The sequence below is a fragment of the Heloderma suspectum genome, chromosome 2, assembly GCF_057233095.1.
Source record: "Heloderma suspectum isolate Gila_16-S chromosome 2, 16-S_ref, whole genome shotgun sequence".
Lineage (NCBI taxonomy): Eukaryota > Metazoa > Chordata > Lepidosauria > Squamata > Helodermatidae > Heloderma > Heloderma suspectum.
In genome coordinates this window covers 235015077-235034550 of record NC_139459.1, presented here as the reverse complement: position 1 = coordinate 235034550, position 19474 = coordinate 235015077, and the positions used below count along the sequence as shown (strand labels likewise).

General features: G+C 45.0%; 1 protein-coding gene and 1 long non-coding RNA gene across 5 annotated transcripts in view; one reads left to right on the top strand and one right to left on the bottom strand.

Moving 5' to 3' along the window:
- Window positions 1-2739: 2739 nt before the first annotated feature.
- Window positions 2740-19474, bottom strand: part of LOC146354290 (uncharacterized) — a 23834-nt gene continuing 7099 nt past the window's right edge. The window contains exons 2-3 of the long non-coding RNA XR_014788346.1: window positions 9295-9365; window positions 2740-4804 (exon numbers count right to left, since the gene is read on the bottom strand). This is a non-coding gene — a long non-coding RNA (uncharacterized LOC146354290). The remainder of the gene's footprint in view (window positions 4805-9294; window positions 9366-19474) is intronic.
- The window catches only part of RTBDN (retbindin), a 22867-nt gene continuing 11520 nt past the window's right edge, over window positions 8128-19474 (top strand). Inside the window, exons 1-2 of one of the 4 annotated variants that reach the window (XM_084838594.1) lie at window positions 8128-8306; window positions 15939-16110. In XM_084838594.1, coding sequence (XP_084694720.1) covers window positions 15945-16110 — 166 coding nt within the window. In that variant the 5' untranslated portion in view covers window positions 8128-8306; window positions 15939-15944. Of the gene's footprint in view, window positions 8307-9225; window positions 9386-15575; window positions 15791-15938; window positions 16111-19474 lie in introns of those variants that run through there. The other 3 variants (XM_084838595.1, XM_084838592.1, XM_084838593.1) reach the window with 3 other exon arrangements.

The window sequence follows — 19474 nt, the reverse complement described above, 5'->3', positions numbered from 1 at the left end:
GCAGTAAAAAAAACAACCGACTTCTGAAGGGCTTTCTGTTGTGAATTAAATTGTTATGTAGCCCGACAATCTACTGTGTCAAGATTCTTTAAACTTTTAGCATTCCAAAGAGACGTATGTGTCCAGTGCCCCTTTAAATCTCTTGAAGACAGTATTGTGCTATGCAACATTCTAGGGAAGGGTTACTTCAAGTACACTGTGCCAATAAGTTCCGAAGCCCAGCTGTTCTGAAGCAAGTATCCTAAGCATAGTTAGCAAGCAGTGGGTTGCACTCAACTCTTGGGATTTATCTCTGACCAAACACGCTTAAGTTCATGTGGCAAATCTTGGAAACTCGATCCTTTTGCTTTCTGGACTTCCCTTAATTTACCCTTGACAAAGAGTTTATTATTTTTTTGTCAGTTTTATAGGTTCTTCGAACTGATGCCATGACATCCGTTGCCTTCCTCTTCTCTAAGGTTACCCTCTTCATTTAGTTTTTCTTCATGTGCCATATATTCCAAAACCTTACAGCGCAATTCTTTGTTGCTTTCCTTTGGCATTTTCTCCCATTTTTTAAACATTCTTAAAATGTGCCAAACTGTGCACAGACTTTTCAAAAACACATAGGGTGGTATGGTTTAATCTGGTGCATTGCTTGCTCTGCTGCTGTTAATGCATTCCGTGGTCCTTCTTTGTGTGGGTCAAGCACAGATAATCCTCCCTCCCCTTGATTTTTAGAAACCTCCTTTAGGATTATTTTACACTGTAGCAAGTGAGCAGAAGATGCCCAGAGTCTGTCTTATATCTGTTATCTGTAGTATATATTTAAAAAATGAAGAATGCCCTTTTCCTATGGTGAGATCCTTTGAAAGAGTATTGTTGATAAGTGGGACATGACAAAATATATACCCATTTCATTTCCAGAGGATTAACTCTTCTGCAGTTCAGTACCATTTCACTTGTGGTTGCAATCTGTGCCAAAACTTGGAGGTATTTGTATATTGCTTAATACAGATACAAAAGGGACAAGACAAAAACAGACATCCAGCTGCAGTAACACCGCAACAATTTTTTTTTTGCAACTTCAAAAGATAGACCCCCCAAACAGACTCCACTAAAGGGCTCAAAATGCTTAATGATATGCAGTTGCATCAGCTCCCAAACATCTTTTAAAAGACCCAAAGCTTCTTAGAAGTATGTCAACACAACGGATAAGCTTTAAAAATCTGAAATGCAGGAAATCTGACAGGACGTAGGGAACATCTTTTAAAGAAGTTTCCTATTTATTTGAGCATCTAAGAAAACTGAGTAATTGGGGTATAACAGGATATAACTGGTATTCTGATCCTAAATACAGTTTTAAATCTGTTTGATTTAAATCTCTTTCATTTAAAAGAAACTTTGTTTCAAATAAGTGACCCGAAACACAGTTACTAGGAAGAAAATTCTATTGAATTAAGTGGGATATGTTTAGGTTCAGGCTGAAAATTTGTAAAATAGGGTTTCCTTTAAGCCATGGCTAGATACCATTGAGCGGAATAGTCTACATATGAATTGGATGGAATGAAAATATATTGTTAAAATAATTTAAATCTTCAGAAAGTATTTTTCTCCTAGAAGGCTAAATAAAATTATCACCAGAATATATAAATACTGAAATCAGCCTCAGAGGAAGGATGCATTAGCTTATCTACTTTTCATCAATATTATTGATGTAAAGGACTACTTTGCATGAGTGTGCAAATAAAAATTCCCCAAGCAGTTCTGAAATATCAGCATATCTGATAATGACTGTTACTCTACAAATGTAGCATAGCAGGTTTATGTTAGGTGCCTATCTTCAGCTGATTCTGGGATAGGGGAATTCAGCTGATTCTGGGATGGAGGGTTCCACGTGATTCCCACTGATGATAAAGGAAGGTAGGTGAAAGAGAGGCCAACAGAGCTGGCAAGCCTGAGGATTAGCAGCTCAGCCAACAAGCTGGCCTCTTCCCCTGCCTGTTTAGCTATTTAAAACATTGTAAACATCTTAATCGATGTGACAGGTGAAAGTCTGCATGTTTTGCTCTGATGTCCCAAATAGAGAAGAGAACACTCTCTCAGACTCTGAAGGAGCATGCAGCACATTAATGTGTCAAATAGCAATGAATATAAATAGTGCTTCATCTTTGGAGAAAAGAAAGGAAGACAGAGAGAAAGAGAGCATTGCCCTGCAAAGTGGCTTATTCAAAGATCAGGAACGATCTTCTAGGATACACAGTGTGGATATGGAATACCAAGCGAGTTCCCTGATCCTGAATGGCTTTATGCCAGCCTTCCCCAAACTGGTGCCCTGCAAATCCTGTCATTCCCAGTCAGCAAGGGCACCAGGTTGGGGAAGACGGCTTTATGCCATTCTAGTCAACAGCTCCAAAGTCAACATCTTTTGAATTAACATTGCATGTCCTGCCAACAAAGTATCACGGAGCAGCCCTCCACATAGCCAGGTCTCTCATACATCTTCAGTCATTTGTGTGCCTGAAGTAAGCAACTGTTTTGTCATGCCATTGGCTGGATTATGGTTCAAATCCTGTGTTCCAAGCTAATTCTAGTGCTCTGAGCACTCTCTGACCCAAATAGTTCCTCTCGCCCTCTTGGCACATTGATACCAGCCTAGATTCTGTCACCTGTTGCTAGTAGCTCCCAAGCAAGCATTTTTTGAGCTGAGAAAAGGCAATATCCCTTCAGTGGGAACATAACTTTGGAGCCCACACAATTGATGTAGATTTATTACACTGTCAATTCATTGTCCAGAAAGGATCTTTAGATGTGCATAAATCCTTTGACCTTGGTTGCTTGAGGGTAATGAAACACTGCAAGAAATAACACTATCCTTAAAAAAAAAAAGGCTTGGCATACACTAAAGCCCCAAATTAGATGAGTAATATCTGTAGAAGCTAAAATACAAGAGTGTCACACAAACCAATGGGATATAAAAGTAGGAACTTGAATTAGAGCCAAACAAATCAAGGCGGCCCTCAGACCCCTTTTCTCCATTCCCTGCTTCCAAGATAACATCTATCATCTTGTTAGATACAATTGGGCACCCATCCCCAAGCTCCAGAGGGGTTCAACTACTCACCAACGCAATTATATCTTATAATTGTATAAGGTATATACCTTATATAATTATACCTTATAATTATTATACCTTATAATAGCCTTCCCCAATCTGGCACCCTCCAGATGTGTTGGACTACAACTCACAAGCCATTCTGGGTGAGGATGATGGCAGCTGATGTCCAACACATCTGGAGAGGGCTAGTTTGGGGAAGGCTGCATGGTAACCTACTCCCCCAGCTGCCCTGCAAAGGGCTGAAAGGGAGAAACCAAAGGATCTTGCTTCCTGTTCTTCCTTTCTGCAAACTTAGAATCATAGAATAGTAGGGTTGGAAGGGGCCTACAAGGCCATCGAGTCCAACCCCCTGCTCAATGCAGGAATCCAAGACAGAGCATCCCTGACAGATGGCTGTCCAGCCTCGTCTTGAACGCCTCCAGTGTGGGAGAGCCCACCACCTCCCTAGGGAATTGGTTCCATTGTCGTATTGCTCTAACAGTCAGGAAGTTTTGCCTGATGTTCAGCTGGAATCTGGCTTCCTGTAACTTGAGCCCATTATTCCGTGTCCTGCACTCTGGGATGATCAAGAAGAGATCCTGGCCTTCCTCTCTGTGACAACCTTTCAAGTACTTGAAGAGCTCTATCCTATCTCCCCTCAGTCTTCTCAAGGCTAAACATGCCCAGTTCTTTCAGTCTCTCTTCATAGGGCTTTGTTTCCAGTCCCCTGATCATCTTTGTTGCCCTCCTCTGAACCCTCTCCAGTTTGTCCGCATCCTTCTTAAAGTGAGGTGCCCAGAACTGGACACAGTACTCCAGATGAGGCCTAACCAGTGCTGAGTAGAGGGGAACTAGTACTTTCTGGGATTTGGAAGCTATGCTTCTATTAATGCAGCCCAAAATAGCATTTGCCTTTTTTGCAGCCACATCACATTGTTGGCTCATATTCAGTTTGTGATCGACAACAATTCCAAGATCCTTCTTGCTTGTAGTGTTGTTGAGTCACGTATCCCCCATCTTGTAACTGTGCCTTTGGTTTCTTTTTCCTAGGTGCAGAACTTGGCATTTATCCCTATTAAATGTCATTCTGTTGTTTTCTGCCCAGCGCTCCAGTCTAGCCAGATCACTTTGAATTTTGTTTCTGTCTTCCAGGGTATTAGCTATCCCGCCCAATTTTGTGTCATCTGCAAATCTGATCAGCATTCCCCGCACCTCCTCCTCCAAGTCATTAATAAAAATGTTGAAGAGCACTGAGCCCAGGACTGAGCCCTGCGGTACCCCACTCGTTACCTCTCTCCAGTTTGAGAAGATACCGTTGATAAGCACTCTTTGAGTCCGATTCTGTAGCCAACTGTGGATCCACCGGATCGTTAAAGATGTAAAGATATGGAATAATTTGCCCTTTTTATCTGCACAATTCAACAATGCAATAGGAAAGCATTGCACTTCATGCAATTGTTATTTTTAGAAGGCTGCTTAGTTTGGCTTAGGGCAGGCTTTGCACGTGCCATGGAGGATGGAAGGGTTTGCTCACATCTCTATGTCTTTTGTTTGTGGGTTGTTGTTCTCATTCCTAGCTTCTTGGGCCCAGGGACAAACACTCTTTGCAAAACAGACTCAAAAGCAGTAAGATGTCATCACCTCAGGCAGGGTGAAGACAGCAGCGGCGGCAGAGTGGGCACCCCCAAAATGTGGAACAGGATAGAGCAGGGTTGACTTCACTTCATTCTAGGAAGTAAAGGAAGGAAGCAGATTTAATGTCAGTCACTCCATTAAGGTCTCCCAAATCCAATAAGACTGGGCTTGCAATGGGGCCAGTCAATCGAACATGATGGTTTTAAAATATAAAATACACGAAAAACTATTTAATTTATACTCCTTAGGTTCTTTATTATCTTTATTGTGTTTCCAAATCGCCCTGTGAGGTGGACCATAGTTGTTAACATTTTATAGATAGGCAAATGAGACATAGCAAATGTTGGTGCTCAAGGTCACATGGTGAACCCTCCTGGGAGTGGGACTTGAACCTATGCTCTCCATATCGAAATCCATCTCACAAGTTCATTGGTCCATACTGTCTCTTGGTATGTTTTTAAAACATGATTTAAGTTTTAATTACATTTTATGTCACCCCTCATTTCTTCTGCCAGACTTCAGCTCCCACTGCCAGCAGCCTGAAAACACAACTCAGCTGCATAAAATTCCAATGATCACTGAGTCTTAACACAGCTGGGTATCACTGTCCTAGAGTTCATAAGAGATGGAGACTCATATTCCCAGAATCTGACTATAAGAACAGAAGAAGAGCCCTGTTGGATCAGATCAAAGGCCTATCTTGTCCAGGATGTTGTTTGCCACAGCGTACAATGTATGGGATTTTACAAGCAGGACATGAATGCAATAGCCCCCTCCCACACATGTTCACCAGCAACGGGTATACAGAAGCATGCTGCCTCTGATACTGGAGGTAATATATAGCCATCATGATTAGTAGCCAGTGATAGCCTTATCCTCCATGAATTTGTCTAATCTTCCTTTAAAGCCACCCAGGTTGGTGGCCATCACCACATCGTCACTTGTGATAGCAAATTCCACAGTTTAACTATACACTGTGTGAAGTACTTCCAGTGAACTGTATGCTCAGGCGTGGATGCCTTCTTGATATCATCCAGATATCAGTGACACAATGACTCACTCTGAATTCTGTGAATCCTCTGTGTCTATTGAGAGGCTGCTAGTTTTAGGGTCGGTTTTGTCATGTGGGAAATATCTAATCCCTACATCAAGGGGCCAAGACTGCATCCATACTAAACGTTTGCCCTGAAGCCCTTAAGGAACAGTACTAATATCCTGCTATATAGACAATACTGAGATAGACAAGCCACATCAACTCTTCTTGGGCATGATAGATTCAGCCAGAGGACAACTTTTCTCCCACTTCGTGGAAATTGTTTCAGTTATCCCACGGTGAGATGATTGCCTGGAAGTAGGATCCCAACCCACAATCACCGCAAGCCTCAAAACCTAGCTTGTCTGCCATACCCACACAGGCACTGGAAAAGCTGAACAGTATGTCTAGGTCCCTCTGGACATAAACTGAACCAGTGCACACTGGAGCTCCACAACCCATATTCAGTGCTAGGTGTCAAGGTTATAGCATGTAAGACATTGAGACTATAAGTGATGGAAATTTTGAGCATGTGCAGGGTGAATCCCCTTCACTAGCACCCACACATTTGTGATTAGAAGAAATTTCACTTCCTGGGCTTAGGGCAGGGTTTCCTTGCGTGCTTGAACTCCCATCTTCCAGTAGGCTGCAACAGGGAGATGAGTGAAAAGTAGGGCCATTCCACCAGCCCTGCTGAAAGACCACTTGCTTTTTTTCTTCTTCCCTCCCCATCCCTTTTTCCTTTTGTGTTGTATCTTTTTAGGCTGTAAGTCTGTGGGCAGGGATTGCTTTGCTTTTATTAATTGTGTGTAGGCTGCTCTGGAAGCCTTTTAGGCGCAGGAGAGGATAAAAATGCTTCAAATAAATAAATGAATTTTAGAAATTAATCACACTGTAAAGGCTTATTACAATACACGACTGACTGAAAATAATCACCCACTTTAACCCAGTTTCATGTGGATCTCACTAGCTGGTAACTGAAAAAATCACCACAAGCTGCGGGGGGGGGGGGGACAGGGGACACGGACCAGTCTGTGAGAATCATGTAGAGTCGCTCAGAGACCTTTCTTTTCTCTCTCCTTCCTTGTGATTATCCAGTGAAACTGAATGATGGGGGTTGGGGGAGGAAACCCCGTTTCACATAAGCCAAAACTAGTCTTATGGTATTCATTGCCACAAAATGTTCTAATAGTGACTGGCACTGATGACTTAGCAAAAGAAAAGAGAAGAGAAAGAATTGGACAGATTAATGGGGATGGATATCATTATCAATGAGTATTAGGCTAAATGGAGCCCCCATGTATACAGGAACAGTACACTGCTCTTTAGCAGAGATGCTGGGGACAAATGGTAACGGTAGAGGTGATCTCCACATCCTGCACTGTTTGTGAGCATGATGTCCTGTTGTTGGAGACGACATAACGGATCTTGGTCCTGATCCTGCAGAGAAAGTTGCCATCTGTTTGCCCTGCACAGTCAGGGACTCTCCTGCACATCATTGAGGTGGTTGGGTGGGGCAGAACAGGATTGGGCTCTGGGAGGGCTGGCCCTACCATAAGGTAGAGCGAGGCAGCTGCCTCAGGCAGCAGATTTGGGGTGGCATAAAAGGCCAGGAAAATTATTTACTTTATTGCTATTGTATTTCTACTGCCAGGGATGGGGGAGGTGTTTATGGGATTTTCTGCCTCAAGTACCAAGATAGTTTGGCTGGGTTTGGATACTAAGCACCTTGAGCTGGGTGGCTGAGTGGGTGCAGGGCCATCAGTTTCTGCTCTGCCTCAGGCAGCAAAACATCTTGGGTCGGCTCCGGGATTACAGCCTTGTAGTGAGGGGGCACCGCTTGATGTGACTGCGCAGACCATTTGGTTCTCCAGTGCAGGCTGGTGGCTCCAATTTTGGTGGCGCAGGGAATCCATTCTGGGTTTCAGTCACAGCTAGCCAGACCGCTACGGGAGCTATCCAAGGGCTGAACCTTATCCCCAAGCTAGGTCCAGCACCTTGGGTAGCTCCTTTAGCGTTCTGACTGACATCCAGAATGGGTTCACAGCCCCACCGAAATCGGAGCCACCAGCCTCCGCTGCGCTTTTCTAGACAGCGCCTAGCACCTTCCAGCCGCGCCGTGTCAAGGCCACGTAGGAGCTGCAACAATCGGCAGTTGCCCCCGAGACCTCTACCTGGTCGACCTCCTTTGCCCTTAGTCAAGCACACACGCGCCCCTTCTGGGGCTCCTGTGATCTTCCCCAGCAGACCCGGGGACTGATGGGCGTCTTGCGCGGACTGGGGAGGGCAGGGTGAAGTGGGGGGAGGGACGGACGGACGGACGGACGGAAGGGGGGAGGGAGGGACGGGATTGTATATTATTGCTGCCGCAGCAGCAGCACCCAGAGACAGCGACTCAGCTCCATTGCTCCGAAGCAGAGAGTGGTGGTGATAGCGGCAACGCGCTCCAGATTCTCCCTGATCGCAGATCGGGGCTACGGAAGGGCGAACGAGACTAGACGAGAGAGAGAAACCTCTTCCTCGCCTTGCGAAGGCCACCCTTGCAGCCCCCTCCGGTTTCAGGTAGGCAGGCAGGCGTCTGCAAAAGCCCCGATCATACGCGACAACAGAGCTGCAGATTTCGCCTGGAGCCGGGGTGGTCTGGGCTGTCTCCAATGCTAGTCCTACTTAGAGTGGACCCATTGGAATGAGTGGGACTTGAGTTAGACGACCATTGGGGACCACCTTTTGTCTCCAGGCAGGGGGTTCCAAAAGGGGTCGTGAAGGCAACTGCTTGCCCCAATTACGCATCAGCTCGCAGCCCAAAGACGCGGCGCAAGCCCCGCGGTGGCGACGACGAGGGGCGAAAGCCCGGCTTCTTGGGAGAAGCTCCCTTATGATCAGGCGGAGGTCGAGTAATGAACCTCCCACCCTCTTCAGTCGTCCTCCCCCACCTAACGGTCGGTGTGGTTTACGGGTCGTCGTATCTAATGTTGGTCCTACTTAAAGTAGATCTACAGAAATGAATGGGACAAGGCAGACTAATATTGGAGACAACCCCAAGTGTGGGGTGTTGCTTTCCTTTCGCGTTTTTAATACACACGCGCATGGTTGCAATCGAGGGTTGACGGGTTTCCAGTCCGTGTTTGGGGATCGTGAGAATGGGATGGAGACGTTTGTTCTTCCGACCAGCGGAGGCTGCTGCTGAACCCATTTGGGGGATAAGGTTCAGCACCTTGGATAGCTCCTTTAGAGTTCTGGCTGGTTCTGACTGAAACCCAGAATGGATTCACAGCCCCACCGAAATCGAAATCGGGGCCACCAGCCTCCACTCCTTCCAACTTGATTCTGAAGTAATAGGTTGTGATCTTGCATGTATTAGGAGAGCCTAAAGAGAGCTTAGGGAACGGGAAATTAGAAGCTCCTGCTTTGTTGTGGTTCATCGGGTATCAGGAGGTGCCCTATTTTTTCCACACTGCCTTGCTTGGACTAAGATGGGCTTATTCACATTTGATGTGAGATTGGAGGTGGGAGAAAGACTCATCCTGCCGCAGCGGAGTGCGCTCTTTACCTTCACAGTAGTTACAGCCAAGGGCGGGAGGGGGCCTCTCCTGGGTTGAAGCGTTCCTTAGAGCGAACCTGCTGGAATTATAATAATACGTGTGAGTATGCTCACAAAGTGGTTCATTCATTTTGGTATATATGCTAAAGGGGGATCTACCTATAAACTCGGGCTGCAACGTTGACTTGTTAGGTTAACTGATAAAAAAAAATTTTTTTGATTAAATAAAAATGTCTCGAAATGATATATATATATATATATATATGAATGAGTGAAAGGCAGATAGACTAACAACAGATAATTTAAACAATATATTTAGAGCTAAAAGTTTTGGCTTTCACCCTCATCAGTAGGTGTGATGTGCGTGTGTGTGTGCATGTATGCATATATTGCCTGAAAGCAATGCAAGTATGCTTCTTTTCTTCAAAATTATTATGTCCATCTACAAGAAAATTTAGGGTTTATTTTATGAATAAATTAAAAGTCATATGATTAAATTATAAAGATGTATTTAATGGGCGAAAGCTCAAATATGAACTGAATCCTAATGGGTCCACAAACCAGTGAGTATTTCTTTTTATCTTGCTATTGTACTATGGGTCACTCTATCTGTTCTGAATAAGCTTTGTGTTAACTTCTGCCCTCAAGCTCTCCTCCATTGCTCTAAGGATCTTCTCTTCTTTACCTTTAGTAGCTGTGCAGTTCCTCCCAATTTCTACCAGAGTCTAGACCCTAGGCTTCCACTAGTGCAGTTGATCCATTTTAAATCTGGATCCAACCCTAGTCTAGTAGAAATTGGGAGGAAATACACAACTAAAGGTAAAGAAGAGAAGATGCTTCCGCAATGGGGAGCAGAAGAGAGACTTGAGAGAGTGTGGGACACATATCTATGACAATGACAATGAACTCTTTTGAGACCCAGCGTCTCCTAAAATGCACTGATTGCCTAAATTCATTTAAATACTGAGCCACTCCACTTTGAGTAACAGCCATATTTAGGGTGGGGGAGGACTCTGGGGAAAAGCTAGTTATTTGAACGATTTTGTGGGCAGCATTTGTTTCCCTGTTAGGCTCCAAAGAATAAGAGAAACAGAATAAGGAAATAAGAATAAGGTTCACCTAATAAAGGTGTTATACTAATATGGATTTTGAATTTTTTCTTATAGTCAACATGGATACATTTGTGTTTGTGTTTTGGGAATAAGGAAAGTGATTTCTTTGGCTGGGCCAACTTCTGTCAGTACAAAAAGTATGCAAGCTTTCAAGTAACACAGAATTCTTACTACAGTGTATATATTTGCATGCTGCTAAATCAATAGATGTTTGGTTCATTAAGAGTTCAAGCCAAATGATGTCTACTCAGAAGTAAGTCCCTTTGAGTTCAGTGGAACTTCCTCCCAGGTAAGGGTGTATAGGCTTACAGCCTAAAGAACTCAGATTCTTTGTTTCCTGTCTCTTGACTATGCTCCACACACAAATGAATATTTTCAACCACATATACAGGTAGAAAGCTGCAGATCCCTGATACATGGACCCATACAATACATGCAGTTTGGAAAATAAGTTTCTACATGCACACTTTATAGTTTCATGGGTACAGGGTTGAATAATTGGAGTGTATCCATGTGAATCTATCCTGAGAAGGAGAGAAGCATCATACCCATAATTATGGATATTCCACACTTTGCATGTGGTCAGAGTCATCTTGTTCTTTGTTATTATGTCGCATGTCCCAGGGATGTGCTCTGATGATGTTAAAAACTGCCTCTGGAACTGAGCCCTAGTTCAGATTACGCTCTGTCTGCTCCTCTCCAAAACTGGAGTTGGAACCCAGGAGCTCTAATTCATTTTGCTTTGTTTTGCAAATCGCTGTGGGCCATATTGCAAATGGCCATTTGTTCACAGGGCACTCCATAAGGTGGACTTGGAGAGTTTCACTCTATTCTTCTTGAGATGCATATACTGGCAAGTTCACATGTAACCACTGCATTCTTTTGCTTCACTGACTACTGTCATCCAAAGACTAATTATGGCAGAAAGCAGCAGGGCTGGCCCTACCATTAAGCAGAGTGAGGAAGCTGCCTCAGGAAGCAGATGCTGGGGGGCATGAAGCAGTGGCAAGGTTTTGGATGACAGTGCTGTGTGTGCCATGCAGTCTGCCCTGTGCCGCCTAAGCTAGCTTGCTCCCCTCAGGTGCAGTGGTGGCAGTGCCCGCTCCAGGTTTTTGAGAGCCCTTGAGCAAGACACCCTCAATGGGCCCCCTCCCACGGTGTGTGCACCTTCTTACCACCACCGTCAGCACCTGCTATTGCTCCTCATCCTCTTTCCTATCATTGCTACCACTTGCTTCCTTGACAGGCAGAGTCAGTGAACAAGTCGGTAGTGGCATCTACTGCTTCTCCTCCTAACCACCACCATTGTCTGGGGCAGAGTGAGAGGCAGCTGATCTAGCAGGTTGCAGTGGTGAAGAGGAGGAGCAACTGTTGTCAATGGGCCCCTGCTTGCGTGTGGGACCTTGGCAGGTGCCCAACCATGCCTACCCTTGATGCGTGGAGGACACTGTCAACAGATGCCAGTGCTGAAGTAAGAACTGACTGCCAGCCCAGTGGCTTCTGTACATGGAATGGGGATGGGGGGAAAGGGGTTGTACCATTTTGTCCTTTGCCTCAGGCAGCAAAATATCTTGGGTCAACCCTGGAAAGGAGGACAGGAAGCTGTCTTCTTTGAGGCCTGTCACTAATCTTTGTTGGGATTGAGGCCACAAGCATTTTCCAGGCTCCTTGCCAGGGAATAAGGATGAATCCAAGTGAGTCCATCGGAGAGGCATAGTTCAATGTCTGTTAAGAAAAGATGGCCTGGCTAGTGTTGGGCTCTGAAGACTGGAGAATACACTCCCCTAAACATTCAGACATCTAGCACCAAATTAGGCTTGGGTTTCTAGAACAGAAATGAGGAGATTGAGAAAGATGGAATAGACTTGAAAGAACTGAGTTCAAATCTATGGTGCTGGAAGGCCCCTGAGTAAGACATAGGATGTGTCCCATCAATCTCAGTTCCTTAGCTGTGAAAGATAATAATGGTGATTTACCCCACAGGGTTATTCTAAGGACAAACCAAATAACTACTGGAAAGCACTTCGCACATCAAAAGTGTCATTAATTTTTATTTTATGAAGGATCATCAGACAGGCTTTGAGTTGGGAGAAGACGGGGATTGTAAAAGGCAATTTACAGAGAAATATGCAAAGCTCTGTTTGAAGAGATCAGTCCCATACAAGTCATTTCCTCTGGAATTGATATCAGTCATTCACTTAGTGATTACAGAGAATCCAGATAATATAACTGACAAACGGCTGCATTCCAGTGTTTCCCCTGTTCTCCCATCTTCTTTGTGCCTTTCTGCTCCCTGATTTTTTTAATGCAATTGTAGCACTGGTCTCTCATGTGTCACCCTATGAGTGTTACTGATGTATCTGGTGGGAGAATGGTCTGTGGAGGCTGTTGGTGAAGCCTTGCTCCATTGCTCGTCCTGCACCTATGGAACGCTTTAAAAAAAGTTAATCTTCCACAATTAACTTAATCCACTTAGGAGAGGTAGCAGGAAACTAGATTCTCACTCTCCTCTCCCTTCTCCACCAAACAGATGATGGGTGGGATTTTTGTTTAAATTTAGATTTTTATTTGAATTGGCCATTTGCACCACTTCATATCCTGCAACGCAGTTTCTCCCTGCCCCCTTTACTTTTCCACAGTCTGTGTTTGCCTGTCTCTTCATTTAAATTCTTTTCATGTTGTTTTTGTGCTAAAGTGCAAGTGCACTAATAAAGCATAAAAGAAAATCAGTGAATGAGAAAAAATCAGTTTTGGAGGGGTTTGGCTTGGGATCGCTCTGGCTGGCGCAGTAACGCACCACCTCTGTTTGCCTTTGTTATGGGAATGGGCACTGCAGGATGGTAAGGGAGAATGTAACACTATATTATGAGGGCCATGTGGAATGACTATGACAGGTGCACATCTAGCTTGATTGCAAGTGCTTCACTAACACAAAGGGTCCTACTAGAGGAGGCTTTTATTGGGAAATTGCCCTGCCTCATTCACAGAATTTTATAGGGAGTTCACATGTTGTTTTCCATTTGTAACCCCCCTGTGTTTTCCCACCACTTCTTCCATCATTTTTCTTACTGCAGAAAATCCGTTAAGGAGGAAAAGATGGAACAGCTCCACAATATCTTTTGATAGTTAGCCATAGGAGCCCTCCATCTGGAAGCACCGTAAAGCACCCCAGTAGCACTAAAGTGGTGCAGATTCTGTTCGAACTGTAGGAAAGAACCCTTCCAGGACTCAGAACCAATCTGAGTGAAATATTTTGTTACTATAACTGAAATGGAACATTTCTAGATGAACCAGAGTTGAAATTCGGTTTGACTGATACTTTCGAGAATTCCTTTGGGGCTTGAAGGAGTATGTATCGAATGTAAAGGAGTACTGTATTTACTAAATGTTCTGGGAATATGACTTCTTGGGTGAGGATTTCTGTCCCTCAAAAGGGGCTGGATGAGTCCAAGAGTCCATGTGACATAACTAGGTCCTTTCCCTCAACCTTCTAAGATAGGTATAGGGATCACACACAGACACTTTTTGCATAGTCTAGACTGAAGGCCTGGAGGGACCAGCGTTATTGATTGGTTTTGAAAAACTGATTTTGAAAAGAAGCCCTGTGGTCCACTGTCACTTGGCAGTCTGCCTCCCAGGACCCAAGGTGAAGGACTGGTCCCAAAAAAGATGCTGCTTGATGGAGAGCAGCAAATGGTGCCCCTACCCAAGTCAAGGTATAAAGTACCCAAAGCCATCCAAATTATTTTGGCATATGAGGCAGAAAGTCTCACAAACACCTCTCTCCATCCCTGGCAGTAAAAATACAACAAAAAATTAAATGGGTAACAATTTGTTGCCCTTTCATGACACCCAAAATCTGCTGCCTGAGCCAGCTGCCTCACTCTGCCATATAGCAGAGCCGGCCCTGCCAAGGTGACACCCTCTCTAGGGAGCTGGTAACCTAGACCCGCATCTCACCTCATATTGGCGCAAATTAGGCCACCTCAGTGAAATTAGACACAGCAAAGGAATGGATGGGGTGGGGGTCACCTTGCGCAGAAAGTACTTGCTGTGGTGAGATTTTGCCCTCTGCCATGCTTTGCTCAAAGGCAAGGCAGTGAAAGCAGCCATGGGCATAGAGGATCAAATGCATTTCACTGTCCAATATTTCCTTTTGGAAGAGAAATGCTATATCTGTTCTTTCACTGCCAGGAAATAAACAGCAGGAAATCTTTGCAGCCACAACTTAGAAGAAAAATGGAGAACTCCCTGTTTCCATGGTTCTTTAAAGCGGGGCTCGATCCACTGTTGTGGCTGCAGTGCTCAGATTGTAGGAAGTGATGAAGAAATTGTGCCGGAAGCCAAATCTGAAAGAGGCTGTAGCAGGGGAGCTAGAAACCAGGCCCAGTGGGCTCTGTTGTCACCATTAAATAATTTCTTCCTTTCTGTGCCTTTGCTCTTTCACAGACCCTAGCCTTGCATGTGGAGCAATATGGCTAAGCTGCCACTGTGCCATAAACTTCAATATATCTCCCTACCTTTCTCAGTTTATATTTGTTGTGTGTGTTCCATGCCCAGCCTCTAGGACAGGGGTGGGCAACTTGTTTTGTCCTACAACTCCCCTCAGCCCTAGCCAGCATAGCCAATGGTGAGGGATGACGGGAATTACAGGCCAATCCGGAGGTCCACAAGCTGACCACCCCTATATTAGAGGGCTTCTGCCCTCTCTGTGCAGAACAAAGTAAGCAACATGTCTGCCTGATACAGGCATTACTACAGTGCTGCGTACAGGAGCTGTCAATGGGATTCACAGATAGAAAAATATTAGCATCAGGGCCAGCTGTACCATTAGGCAGAGTGAGTTGTAATGTGGCATACAGCCTGCCCTACACTCCCCTAAGCTTGCTAGTAAACTTCAGGTGTGATGGAGATGCTGTCTTGTCACCAGTGTTAAAGTAAGATTCAACTGCCAGTCCATTGAGCAGGCCTCTTGTCCTTCACCTCAGGCACCAAAATGTCTTAGGCCGGGCCTGATTACCAGACCATTTCCAGGCATATCAGAACATTTTGCAAACATTCATGGAAACCCACAGGTGGGGCTTTCAGAAGATATAATGGACACACACAGGGACGGGCCCACAGGTCAGCACTCGGATTAACAAAACTGTAACTTTAATCAAGGAGTGCAGGAGCTCCTGGAGCAACCAGGGCCAGCTGGTCCTAATCTCTGTGTTGGAGTTGCCTCCAGTTGGCATGCCTGGAATTACCTGGCGGGAGAAGGGAGTCAGCAGCAGCAGCTGCTGCAGGAGGCTTTTCATGCTGAAGCCAAACAATGAACAAAGGGGAGTATAATGCTCCAGGGGCTTATCAAGAGAGAGAAAGAGGAGGGCAATTGTTGGAATGGGACAGAGGTGAAAGCGTTGTGCATCCTGGGAAATACTGGTGGGAGCTTGGACTAGGGGGAGTCCATCTTGTATAATCTAGCTGGCATGCTTGAAGACAGCTATCCTATCCAAACTGATTTAATAACACACACACACACACTCCTCTTCTTCTTAGGTAGCCATGAGTGGCGGCTGTGGCACCATCTGGATAATGGGTATGGCCTGGGCATTAACAGTGCTGTGTGCCAGTGCTAAGGACATAGAGGACCGCTGCTTGCCTGGAGGGAAACACAAATCCAGTCCGAGCCCAGAAGGACAGCTGGGTATCTGCCAGATCTATGCGGAGAGTGAGTACTGCTTGAGGGCAGGAAGGGTGGGTCTGTGGGTGAAGCGACAAAGCTTGCAGAGCTGGGGGCAAGTGAGAAGCTGAGCTCTGCATCCAAGGGTTTTGGAGGGCATTCCCACAGGTTTGAGAAAGAAGCTCTCTCAGAGAAGAGCTGATGAACAAACCTCCCTATAATGAAGAGGTGTGAATTAAACTACAGAAATGGAATGATCAGATGCAAATTATGTTCCTGTACCTTTAATTTGATTTGAATAGAAGAGGGGATTTCAGCAGGTGATACTTCTCTGTTCCCTATATGACAAGCAGCATGTGCCAAATTCCCTTCTTCTATTCAACCATTCCCAAGCACATGTCCCCAGAGGTGGTTGGACTACAACCCCCACCATCCTTACTCAGCATGCCAATGATCAGGGTTGACAGGAGTTGTAGTCCAGCCACCTCTGGGGAGCTAGTTTGGCAAAGGCTGCATTAGAGGTATTCTTTTGTGTCTGGTCATCCTTATGTAGGCAGGAGAGCAGGAGCATTGCTGGGCGCTTAAAAGATTTGGGGCCTAGGCCCACAGGACACAAATCTGCATAAAATGGGCATATGTTGATTTATATCTATATATGCAAATGCAGAAATAATTACTAAGATTTGTTTAAATTTCACAGGAGGCAAAGCCAACCAAATCATTTCTCATCCAAACAATCTCAAATAAAATAACCTCTTCAGTTAATTTGCAACCTGTCCCAGATCATCCCAAACCAATGGAAATTTTTTTCCCCTTCTCCTAAGGTTAATTGCCATGCAGGGAGAGATTCTGTGTGTGTGTGTGTGTGTGTGTGTGTCTTGAAGCATGTGTGTGTGTGGGAGAGTTAACCTTTCCCTCCCCAGCTGCAATCCCAGTTGAAAATCACCTCCTGCATGGCAATTAAGGGTGCAATCCTATGGGGATAGTTGGCCGCTTCCAAATTCAGAGGCGTCCAACTATCCAGTTTAGGGCAGCCGGAGCACGGGGGGGATCCTTTCCTCTGCACTCCAGCCACCCTGCATCTGCAGCTAGACAGCTGATTTCGGCTGTCTAGCCGGGGCGTGTCAAAGCAGAGGGGTGGGGAGGCCGGACAGCACACAGGAAGCATTGTAACGGGGATTCTGCGGTCTCGTGCCCACCCCACCCTTAGGAACTCCCTCTTTTTGCCCACTCCATGCTGCTCTTAGAGTGCAGAGCTGGGAACGAGTCGTGCTGCCTATGAGGTGGCGGGGGAGCGGGCGGGGAGTCAGGTTCCCAGAAACCGAACTCAGAGCCCTGGCTCTGAGCTCTGTTCCCAGAAACCAAAAAATCCTATGGCCGTCTAGACACTGTCTAGAGTCCATAGTATTGTGCTCTAAGCTATTTATGTATTTATTTGATGTGTACCCTGCCTTTCTACCAAGAAAAATGGCACTCGGGACAGCCAACGCTAGAGAGTCCAGTCTTATAGTGTTGATGATAAAACCTTCCATGTTTCATGCAGCAACCAGGGCAGTGAACAAGTACACAATACATAAGAACCGTTTCCATAAATAAGCCAAGGGCCCCATTTCTTCTCTGCCCCATGAGTCATCTGTCAGGTACATGACTTTCAAGCCCTATACATAAGGTTTCTACCTTATTTCTTGGCCCTGTGCCTTTCACACCACAGAAGATGGGCCTGTGTGTGTGTGTGTGTGTGTGTGTTTTCGTGGGGTTTTTTTTAATGGTGGTGCTTTGGGGAAGATACCTTTTCTCCTCTTTGTACTTCTCCGGTGGTTAATACCAGCCCAATACCCAGAATTTTAACTGATGAAGCATTTCTTACCACTCTCTTTATGCCATAAAAATTTTCACCTGCTAATTTTCTATGTGTCAGACTTCAGTTCAAGGCACAAGAGTCAGGCCAGTCACATAGATGACTGGCAATCCTATTAACACTGCAAAAATTAGGTCAGAATGGGACCCCTTTATTCTAAGCTGCTGTGAGCAGCCTGCATTTCTGACACGTCATAGTAATAGCTGGCAGTGGTACCTGTACTACTTCTTCTTTTTCCAGTTGCAGACAAGCTTCCAGGCTTATCTCTAACCAGGAACATGATAAAAGGGAACAGGATGTATGGGCTAGAAAGTCATGAAAACACAGATGGCCTAGAGACTCTGCCTGGTTTAAATCTACAGAATCACAGCATTTTCATGTCTCAAAAATGGCCTCCTGGATTAGTCTAACTGCTCCTAAACGTGTCATGGGAAAGTATGCCCCACTAAGTTCAGTGGCATCTTATTCCACAAAGGTTTGTAACACAACAAGAATTGCTCAAATGGGAGTGTTAGGACATAAGAACGTAAAAAAGAGCCCAGCTGGATCAGACCAAGGGTCCATCTAGTCCAGCATTCTGTTCACACAGTGGCCAACCAGCTGTCGACCAGGAACCCACAAGCAAGGCATGAGCACAACAGCACCCTCCCGCCCATGTTCTCCAGCAACCGGTATACATAGACATACTTCCTCTGATACTGGAGGTGGCATATAGTCATCAGGACTAGTAGCCATTGATAGCCTTATCTTCCATGTATTTGTCTAATTCCCTTTTAAAGCCATTCAAATTGGTGGCCACCACTACGCCTTGTGGTAGTGAATTCCATAGTTTAACTTTGCACTGTGTGAAGAAGTACTTCTGTTTATCTGTCCTGAATCTCCCACCAATCAGCTTCATGGGATGACCTCACTGGGTTCTAGTATTATGAGAAAGGGAGAAAAATGTCTCCCTTTCTCAACACCATGCATCACTTTGTACCCCTCTATCATGTCTCCCCTTACTTGCCTTTTTTCTAAGCTAAACAATCCCAGCTGTTGTAACTTTTCCTCATATGGCTATCTGTTATCTCTTTGATAAACAAAAAAAAAATCTCTTCTACTGAACAACACATGGAGAACTGAGTCCAGTTTACTGAGTCCAGTCCAGCACAAGTTTAATTGATCTTCAGTTCTGTACAGAGAATTGCAAGCATCTTTTCACTAGCTTTGTATTGTTGTCTTGCACTAATTAAGGTCATATTTTGCATAAGATGGGGCAGGCAGTCTGTCACAAACACATATTAAGCGGGTCAAAATGGCAACGATCAGCCAAATGTGTTCAACAAAAATCAATGTTGTAAGACAATTCTACTATACAACCCAAATGTCCATGCACATTTGGTTTGGACAATAAATATGTTGTACAACAACAATTTAGGGTGCAATCCTATGCATGTTTAGAGAGAGAGAAATCCCAGCTGGGGAATACTGGGAATTGTAGGACATTTCTGTCTAAACATGCATAGGATTGCACCTTTAACCTAACTAAGCTACTAAGGGTGCAATCCTCTGCAT